General features: G+C 36.5%; 2 protein-coding genes across 2 annotated transcripts in view; one reads left to right on the top strand and one right to left on the bottom strand.

The window, feature by feature from the left end:
• Positions 1-422: 422 nt before the first annotated feature.
• On the bottom strand, positions 423-2,484 carry nop16 (NOP16 nucleolar protein homolog (yeast)). Its single transcript, XM_016491954.1, has 5 exons — positions 2,265-2,484; positions 1,428-1,536; positions 1,282-1,336; positions 1,083-1,189; positions 423-985 (listed from the first exon to the last, which is right to left on the bottom strand). Exons 1-5 carry the CDS (start codon positions 2,369-2,371, stop codon positions 848-850), a joined length of 516 nt encoding a protein of 171 aa, XP_016347440.1. The 5' UTR covers positions 2,372-2,484; the 3' UTR covers positions 423-847.
• Positions 2,485-4,300: 1,816 nt separating this feature from the next.
• The window catches only part of grk6 (G protein-coupled receptor kinase 6), a 43,960-nt gene continuing 38,018 nt past the window's right edge, over positions 4,301-10,242 (top strand). Inside the window, exons 1-2 of the mRNA XM_016491950.1 lie at positions 4,301-4,425; positions 9,417-9,512. Coding sequence (XP_016347436.1) covers positions 4,374-4,425; positions 9,417-9,512 — 148 coding nt within the window. The 5' untranslated portion in view covers positions 4,301-4,373. The remainder of the gene's footprint in view (positions 4,426-9,416; positions 9,513-10,242) is intronic.

A 10,242-nucleotide genomic window follows, 5' to 3' on the forward strand; every position in this document is an offset into this window, starting at 1 on the left:
AATGTTCTGGGTTCAGCTCTATCAACAGCATTTTTGGCATAACGTTGAACGCAGAAAATATGTCTCGTTGGTTTTGTTTTTTTTCCCCGCATACATATTACAAGTTGGGTTTGCATTTTTCCACACTAATTTGCGGCATTGACCAGCAGAATGCTGCTTGGTTTAAAAGTGACTTGTTTATGGGGTTAGGGTTAACCCTAACCCCATGTTTAATGTAAATGTAACCACAATAACGCTCTTTAAAAAAAAACAACTCAAAATTATTTTGAGATATTTTGGCATAACGTTGAACGCAGAAAATATGTCTCGTTGGTTTTGTGTTTTTTTTCCCCGCATATTACAAGTTGGGTTTGCATTTTTCCACACTAATTTGCGGCATTGACCAGCAGAATGCTGCTTGGTTTAAAAGTGACTTGTTTATGGGGTTAGGGTTAACCCTAACCCCATGTTTAATGTAAATGTAACCACAATAACGCTCTTTAAAAAAAAACAACTCAAAATTATTTTGAGATAGCTTGTACCGAACCCAGACTTTTTTCTTTGTTGCATTGTATTGGAGTTGTTTTCACTCCTGTGTATTATTTTTATTTGCCAAAACACATTAAACTTACCCATCAATAAGTCAGAATTTACAAAATGTAATTTTTTATACTTCGGAAGATACTCAAGCTCCTCACTAGATTCATATACACGTCGTTTAAAAGTTAACATTATAAAAAGAAAGTTGCCATAGTAGAAACAAACTGTTGAAAAGCTTTTCTCTGTGTATACACTCGTCCACACACTTGACAGACACAAAGGTGACATTCTGACCATAAGTTTAAGACACCAGTTCTTCGCTGTGACATCACATAGACTTCTGAGATTGCAGAGACGCAATGAACGCAGCATATTCCTTAGGATGACACCGTTTGTATAATTCCACTTTCCGTTTAATCTGCTTCGGTGTGTCCTGATAGTAGTTTTTCTCATCCCTTGCCATTGCCTGAAATGCCAATAAAACACAATCAGTTATGTGAACTATCAAAGGAGTCTTTTTTTAATGTCTGGGAGGATCATTGATATATACGGCTCTGTTTTACCTTATAATCCTCATTGTGTTCCTTCACCATGTATTGAACATATTCAGTCATGTCAGTGGAGCATGTGGTTCTGTCCTCACCACGGAGACTGGCCTCTACCTCCATTGCTGCAATTTAGACACCAAATCATATTATGCAGCTCATGAATTTCGATAACAGATTTCAAAACCAGCTGAGAACCATTAGGTTTGATAGATACCTTCAATGACGTAGGGTTTCAATACATTTGTCTCCGCTGGTTTACTTTCCATATCCTGAAACATCATTTAAATGCATTAGGTTATCATAAGCAGAAAGGATTTGTATAAATACATTGTAACATAGTGATTCAAGGTTAGTACTTGCCTTTTTGTTTTTAATAGGAAGCATACCCTTTGTCCCAAGTGACAGCCCCATGTCTCGTAGATTTTGCTTTACTGTTTTGTGTTCATCCCAAGCATTACGTATCTGAGGACTTCAAATCAGCCATGTTAATCGACCCATTTTAATAACAAACTTCATAATGCATGACACTACAATGAGTACAAGTCAACAACAGAGGTTTCAAATTACAAATGACTTTTATAAAAAAAAAGAAGTACACTTGGGCATACTTTTTAAAAATTGTACTCATACAAATATATCTCGTTATATGTAATTTAAGAACTGCTGTACTGCCGAATGTACAAACAAGCATTTGTGGTAAACTGAAATATACACTGGATGTCATTTAAACGTTTATGTCATGCATTTAAATACGTTTGTAATTGCAATTTAAAGTTTACATATTAACTTTAAAAATAAGTAATATCATCAGCACACCCCAATGTTAGTCAAAAGATGTTAATCAACAACAAAATATGTGTACTTTAAAGCTGGACAAAAGATTATTAAAACATGATTTAAATAAAGTGCACTTTAAAAAAAAATATGTATTTTTGTGTGTCATGAAAGTGTACTCTCTTTAGGTACACTCAAGTGGCCATTAATTATTGCATTAATACTATATTGTCAGCAAGAACATTTTTTTTAAATATTATTTTAAGATATGAAGTACACAAGTACGCATTCAATACAATTATAGCGCACCTAATTTTTTTTTTGCAAGAATAGGCAGTAAAATAAGTAATTGTATATAAAATAGATTGTTTGTATAGCGAGAGGGCCTTTTCTCTTTGGCATGTAGTATGTACTTGAACTTACCATTCTATGTGCGGTTTCTCCTTTCTTCTTATCTTCGTTTTCAGTTTCTTTTTGTCTTTATTGTAATTAAACTTACTACGATTACGAGATTTTTTTGTTTTACCCATTATTGTATAACACAGCAGTTAACAACCGTCTTGACTCTCTTTATCACGCGTGTTTAAGGACCACGGAAGCAGCGACTTCTTCTTCTTCTTCTTTTGGTTTTATGGCGGGTTGCGAACCAACTTCATAGGTGCATACCGCCACCTACTGTGATGGAGTGTGAAGAGAATGTACTCACCTAAATCTCGTGATCCTGCCGCCATCTTCCCCAGCGACTTCTTCTCCAAGGCGAAAACAAATCGACATAATTCTACATCGCCACCTGTCGGAAAGAAGTGTACAGTAATTGTTCATTACAAAAAAAGAGGCGAGCTTTGTCGTGATAGTGAAATAATTTGATGTAATCGCGAATAGAAAATGCAGGTCAATAGAGCTAAGAACATTAAAAAGGTTATTCAGGCTAGACTTTAGGTTACACTTATAGAGGTAGCATTTCGTGATAGCACGTTTTATATTCAGATGTAACTTTTGCAACACACTTCATACTTCACGGCGTACCACAAATATGTTGTTGTTGTTGATGATGATTACATTTATATTTAGATTATTAGCTTTTAATAATCAGTTTAACAGTTTTACCTCTAGATGGTGTTATAAACTAAGCATTGCTAAACTCACAAGTAAGCGGTTTTATTTCGTTTGCATTGATCATCTGCAGTTCATGTAAAGACAAGTTCAAAGTTGCACATGGTATGTGCTGTGGCACGCCATATGTCTGAAAAAAATGTGCATCTGTTTATCATCCAAGAAAAGACATGACAGACATTGATAAATAGACAGCGACCGGCTTATAAACAACGATATATTGTTATAATACTAGACCGTATAATAAACAGTTTATGCGGGATGCGTAAACATTATAGCATTTTATTAAAGAAAACAAGTACAAAGATCATAGCGTTTGTTAAACTAGCAGTCTGGATTGTGACAATGAAACCTACTATGGCGAAGACCTGCTGGTCATGAATATTAAACAGATCACGTGATGTTTTTATAAATTGATTTTTTTTTTTACTACACAAAGCAAGTGTACAATCATTTTCAGGTCAACAACAATCAGTGTTGGGGAAAGTTACTTTTAAAAGTAATGCATTACAATATTGCATTACTCCATAAAAAAGTAACTAATTACGTTACTTAGTTACTTTTTATGGAAAGTAATGCGTTACGTTACTTTTGCGTTACTTTTTAAATCTGGACAGGTAACTCGCGTTACTTGTAATGCGTTACCCCCAACACTGACAACAATAACTATTACAGTTACTGTAAATATTACTATTTATATACAGAACAAAATAAATAAAACACACTAAAATAAATAAAGGCATTCATACAAAAATGAAACATACTAAAACATTATTTTTCCGTAATATATAAATGATTTACCATATGAAATCAAGAAACTACATATTATCTGTCTACTATAATAACAAATGATAGACGTTAGATTAAAGGACTAGGTCATTTGTGAAGCCTTAAAGAAATAAGAGCACAAATCAGATAAGAATTATACAGAGATATTAATAAGAAGCAATACCTAATGTCAGCATAATCTTATAAATATTCATGAGCTAAGCTTGGGCCATAGCAGAGCCTGCGGCTCTGGGCCATAGGACCGTTCAAGCGGGACGCTCGAGGTTGGTTACCAAGCAACGTCAGCATGTCTCGTTAATATGCATGAGCTCAGGCTTTGCCATAGTAGGCTCTACGATCGACGTAAATCTGAAGCTTCTGGGCGGGGAATCAGAGGAGCGAAACGGCAGAGCGGAGAGTCATTCGGGGTTAATAATATTCCGCCGTTGGGGGGAGCGGGGGAGGACACACACACACACAGACACACACACACACAGACACACACACACACAGACACACACACACACAGACACACACACACACAGACACACACACACACAGACACACACACACACAGACACACACACACACATAAACTGCCAACCCGGCGACGAGGTTGGGCCTGCGGTGCCTGCCTGCAACCCAGGAAACATGGAGCTCGAGAATATCGTGGCCAACACTGTTCTGCTGAAGGCGAGAGAAGGTAAGACATGACAGCCCGTCTGATCATTGTCACTTTTGACAGCTGTGATCCTCAAACGCCGTGCTATCTGCCTCAAAACGATGGGGGATTCCCCCAAAGGAAGTTAGGCCAAAAATGACAAGAGCAGTGCAACCCTTTATGATGCTTTTTTATTTACGAATCACTGCATCAAACCGGATGATTACATGTTGATTATGGTGTTGCTCGCAGCTTGCTTTGTTGTGTTCCTAACCTTGAGCAAAAAAAAAAAAAAAAAAATGGACCTGTCAATCAAATAAATAAATAAAGATCCCATCTCCGTTTCTGTCAAAACCTTGTTTGGATTTTACAACGTTTTTGTGAACAGTCTACGTTTCTATATAAAGGAGAAGCGATAGTCATTGTAGTCAGTAGTGTTATATATATTGACAACAGTCATTTAGTGCCTGTGTGCTCGAGATAAGCGCCTGAATTAACTGAAACTTTTGAATTAACTCTGATTTTCAAAAGTGTTTTTTTTTTTATTGTAAACTACCTACTAGATGGTGAGACATCATTGTCAAAAAATCTGTCTAGTAGGGAGTTTTAGTTGTTAATTTTCTCGGCAGGTGTATTTCTCAAACATGAGGGAATCCAGCTGTATTTTTTTTTCGTCCGTGTTCCGACGTTCTTGGGCGGCACACTTGGGCTGCTACATTTGTTGTAGTATACGTTTAAGTAGTATATACAGACTTACTGAAAATTTACCATAAGGTCCATACAACATCGTAGGGGCTATAGTTAATGTTAAGTAAAAATTATACAGTCTCCTTCAAACAGTGTAAGAGGCATGTATATGTTTTTGTAAGCGTACATTGGTTACAAATCACAAAACAGCAGTTGTTAACTGCATACTACATGTAATAGGCAATGTATTATATATTAGTGTTGTTCACAGTTCTCAAGACTTTTTAAAATGTTGAAAGCTAGTTTCAGTTTAGTCACCGCTGTATGATTGCTTAACATGTTGTCTCTTCCCGTTTTAAGATGACATTTAACATCAGCATATCTAAGTAGGGACTAGGGAGGGTTGTATATTTATGTTGCACTTCATACGTTTTTATTTTATATAGGGAAACATGTCAGCATCTTATTAAGGTTTGAAGGATCTCAGGAATTTTTCAACATTTTGTTGATTACTGCAATTTTGCTGTAATTTTGAATTCTATCTCAGTCTGTAAAAACAAACAGACAAAGTAATTGACAGAAATGCACTTTATTTGTTGCAATTTTGCGCAGTAGACTTCCATTTAAAGCTGTAGTCGGTAACTTTTTTTTGGTTAAAAATGATACAAAAACAGTTTTTGGGCAAGTACATACAGTGGGGAAAATATTTATTTGATCCTCTGCTGATTTTGTAAGTTTGCCCACTTACAAAAACATGAAGGGTCTGTAATTTTTATGGTAGGTTTATTTTAACGTATATAGACAGAATACCAACCAAAAAATCCAGAAAAAACATTATATAAAGGTTAGAAATTGATTTGCATTTCAGTGAGTGAAATAAGTCCCATGGTGGTGGGAGAGGTTGGAATGGAAGATAGAAATTGTGTGGACCGGTGTCTTATACACCTAACGAGCTGACATTAGGAGTAACTTCAGGACTAATCTGTGTTCCACATGGGCACATAACCAATCTGAGGGAGCAAGAATTCTTGCTGTTTGGTAGGGGATCAAATACTTATTTCACTCACTGAAATGCAAATCAATTTCTAACCTTTATATAATGTGTTTTTTTTTCTGGATTTTTTGGTTGATATTCTGTCTCTATCTATCTGTTAAAATAAACCTACCATAAAAATTACAGACCCTTCATTTCTTTGTAAGTGGGCAAACTGACAAAATCAGCAGGGGATCAAATAAATATTTTCCCCACTGTAACCAGCCAGTGTTCAAAACTCTCCTTACTTTAGCCCGATTCACAACGGTAAGCTTGTAATAATTATCTTTAATTTTAGTGGTACTGGTAGGTTTTCACAGGAAATATAAGTATGCCGCTGTTCATCTTTGTGTCATTACGTCACGTTTGTAAACATAAAGAAGGAGTCCCGGCTAGTAGGCTATATTGAACGGGATGCTGCAGGTGGAGGATCATTAATAGCCTTTTTTCACAGTAGATGGAATAATTAATCTTATCATTTTGATGGCGGATTGTAATCCAGAAAGTTCCATATGACAGTCATCAGTGACAACTGGAAATTCACCCATAGTCACCAGTAGTCTACAGGTAACGCTAATACACACTAAATACACGTAACTTAGTCACGCAAAGCTGATGTTGTTAATATTAACATGTTGAGAACAAATTATAACAATAATAATAATAATTTGCATGGTTTGATGTGATATGAGCTAAGTGATCGTTAGATTTATCACCATTGGTAGCGCAATGTATTGTAATGCTTCTTTTTTCTCAGTTGGTCAGAACAAGAGTGGCAGACATGTTACTTGCTTGTTCCGATGACATTTTTCCAGTCAAAATTCTAATTTGGGTTATACTTCCAAGATGTAGAATCTGTGATTCCGAAGTACAGTAAATATCCACACCAGTGCAGTGACTGACAACCACATATAGCCTACTCCTCAAAACATTACATTCATCTGAGCTGAGGAGCTGTGCCGATGCACAACCCATGTAAAGATGATAAATCCACAAATAACTGCAATTGCAGGGTTCAAACAGAGATAGCGACTAAGAGGCTAAACTTACAGACTGCATCTTTAAAGTGCATAAAGGTATTTTAAATCCTGTCATTCAAATAGTAATCTGCACGACTAGGAGTTTTTGCGTGAAGGCAAAAAGTTCCTCGCACAGATTTTGCTATGTTAAAGTTGGTCATGTGAATTTGCCACACTGACCAACAGAAAGTTACTTGGTTTGAAAGTGTTTAAAAATTTTCGCTAATCTGACCGCACATTAAATGTCAACAAATATTTAATTGCTTGTTTACTCCCTTTTATTCTCTTCACACGCTTTCGCCTAACAACACGACAGGATGTAGTCATGCGTTTTTTTGTTTTTGTTTGTTTGTTTCATGTCACAATCCTGTCAGGGATTTATAGGGCTTGTTCCATTTTTTTCTCGGAAGAGCTCTTCCAGCAGAACAAGGAAGATGAGTGTTTGCCATCAGTTTTATGTTCTATATTTTCTTGGTGATTTATATTGTGAATAATTTGATGAAAGTGGGGCCTTTTTGTTGCTGTGCTGGAGGCAAGTTTTGCACACAGTGAATGAAACCCCTTCACCTCTGGACTGATGCTGCATAGACAATACATTTCTAAAGCCATTTGCATCTTGGCAACTTCCCACAACGATAATGCCGGGGGTTTGCTACTGTACCCGTACCATCATAATCTCTTAACTGCAAAGCAATTGTTTGAATTGCAAATAGCACACCATGGTGTTAGCTTCCTGCTAGCTCCCACTCCTGCCTGACTTTACGTATTAATTATTCGTGACATATCTTTGAGGTAAGTTGAGGTACAATGCCTGGGCTTGCACAACAGATTTCGATTATGTAAGATAATGAGGATTCACAGCTGGGCTCGTCTAGTGTCTCTCATGTGGGAAAGTCTTTGTTGTAACATACGGTTGTGTTTTGAACTCATCAGATTGCAGTCACAAGCTTCTCCTGTACATTTGTAATCATTGGATCTTCCACCCTCCCATCCCATCCCATTAGTGTTGAATCTATTCTTCAAATCCCCTCATAGCCTAGCAACAATGCAAACACCTGGCTGCAGCTTTCACAAGAGTCCTCTCCATTCCCAGCGAGTGTGTCCCGCACGCAGCATCGCTTTCTGACCTTTCCCTGTGCAGCCTGTTGACAAGCGCATCAGGCCCAGCACCTGGGCCAGTCATTCTAATCAGCGAGCCCGAGCTGTCCTGATGACGTTAGCTTGGACTGGCGCGGGCCAGTGGGACATTCTCATGGCATTGGCGTGATTCTTTTCCTGAATTCAATCCAGGGAAGTATTAGATACGGCTTGGACATAGATAAACAACAAGGACTACATCTTAAGCCAACTCGTGTTAGACTGGAATATATCAATATGAGATATGAAATTGAAAAAATTGAGCATTTTATCTCTGATAGCCATGTGTTTGTTGCCCTTTAGCAAGTGTGTCTTGCGTTCTTGGCAGAGTTTGTCATTGACACAAACACTTTACATGGCTGCAATTTAATATAATAGACATTTTGCATAAAATCAGGTTTATTTACTCCATCAGCCTCTTAAAGAGCTCTCATGATGGTATGCGAAGTGTAATACAGTAGGTAATGTAAAAAAGTAACAATCACAAATGGCTTAAAGTAACAATCACGTTAGTGTGCTTTAAGGAGCCGTATGTATTTTAATGTATATATTATAAATCATAGTTTAAAAACACACTACACTGTACATCATTATACTATAGTTATCAAATCTACACTATTGGTTATGATGACACATCTGTACTAGATGACATAATGACAGTTCAGAGGTCGGAAAGAAATTATTTAATGTTTTTTTTACATCATGATGTGTGTGAGTAGGTTTATTGAGTGTCGTTACCAGAATAGTCTGTATTTAAGAATTTTAATCTCAGAAACAGTCAGTTTCTTTTTATTTCCAGTTCAAAGCTAACTGGTTTGTTAGCTAGTCCGAAGCTTCTCTTAAAAGGGAGAGATGTCATTACCATCACACAATATCAAACATCCATACTATCACACATACCAGAATCCACTTGATAAATCTGTTAAATGTTTTAACATTGATGAAACAGTTTAAAGAAGTCTTATTTTTCAAGCTTTCAAAAGTGCCTTAATTAAACATTCACCTGTATATTACTTACATTATAGGATGATATAAACGTATTCATATCCCATTCTGTCTTCGAAAGCCCACCTGTGTTAAGATAGTAATCTAATAGCATTATAGAGCCTGTATGCAGTTCCTGCCTCTAATTTAATCTTTGCTCGATTCCTTTGCAGGAGGGGGTGGGAACAGAAAAGGCAAGAGCAAGAAATGGAAACAGATGCTTCAGTTCCCTCACATAAGCCTGTGCGAGGAGTTACGTCAGACTATAGGTACTCATCTTATGCTTACATCACACGTGTCATATATGAGCTGATATATAAGTCACTCAAGTCATATGAGCAAATGTAGAAAGAAACACCGTTCATTCATTTAGAAAAAAAAGGTTATTATTTCTTTAATTATTAGATTCTGGGTCATTTTCATAGGGTCCTATTATACTTTTTTTACAAGATATAATATAAATCTCAAGCATCTCTAGAATGTGTCTGAATTTTCAGCTAAAAATACCCCAAGGATCATTTATTATACCATGCTGTAAATGCCTCTGTTTGGGTGGAAGCTAGGGCTTCCACTCTAATAGTTGACTAAACGTTAGTTGACAAGAAGAGGCTTATTCGACTAACAGTTTATTAGTCGGTTAGTCACAGGAAAAAAATGTCAATGTCCGTGACAGACCACTTGTTAACGGTTGGTCCTTGAGGTAATTACAGCATATTGGGCAGGAATTCATCATCTCAAATATGGCTTATCATTTGAAATTGAAACATTTAAGTAATAGCAACTTTACATGGCCGATCGCACTAATGGTAACTTGTGTATAGTCACAATATCAACAAAACACTGGTTTTGTAAAATAAAGAAAAACAAAGAGGAAGTGCTTTCTGCCGTCTCGGTTTCCATGGAGTGGAGTGCGTCACAAAAATTAAACTCAGCATATAGGCTACTTGCCTCACAGACATGAGAAATATATATATATATATATATATATAGATATATATA

This window comes from Sinocyclocheilus anshuiensis, unplaced genomic scaffold (assembly GCF_001515605.1).
Source record: "Sinocyclocheilus anshuiensis isolate Anshui unplaced genomic scaffold, SAMN03320099.WGS_v1.1 scaffold943, whole genome shotgun sequence".
NCBI classification, from domain to species: domain Eukaryota; kingdom Metazoa; phylum Chordata; class Actinopteri; order Cypriniformes; family Cyprinidae; genus Sinocyclocheilus; species Sinocyclocheilus anshuiensis.

What these genes read in the sequence shown, in the direction of transcription:
- nop16 (XM_016491954.1), bottom strand. Translation starts at nt 2,371, where the DNA reads ATGGGTAAAACAAAAAAATCTCGTAATCGTAGTAAGTTTAATTACAAT. An exon ending in GAAACCCTACGTCATTGAAG is followed by an intron (nt 1,190 to 1,281) that starts GTATCTATCAAA and finishes TCTAAATTGCAG; the next exon opens with CAATGGAGGTAGAGGCCAGT. An exon ending in AACACAATGAGGATTATAAG is followed by an intron (nt 986 to 1,082) that starts GTAAAACAGAGC and finishes TTGGCATTTCAG; the next exon opens with GCAATGGCAAGGGATGAGAA.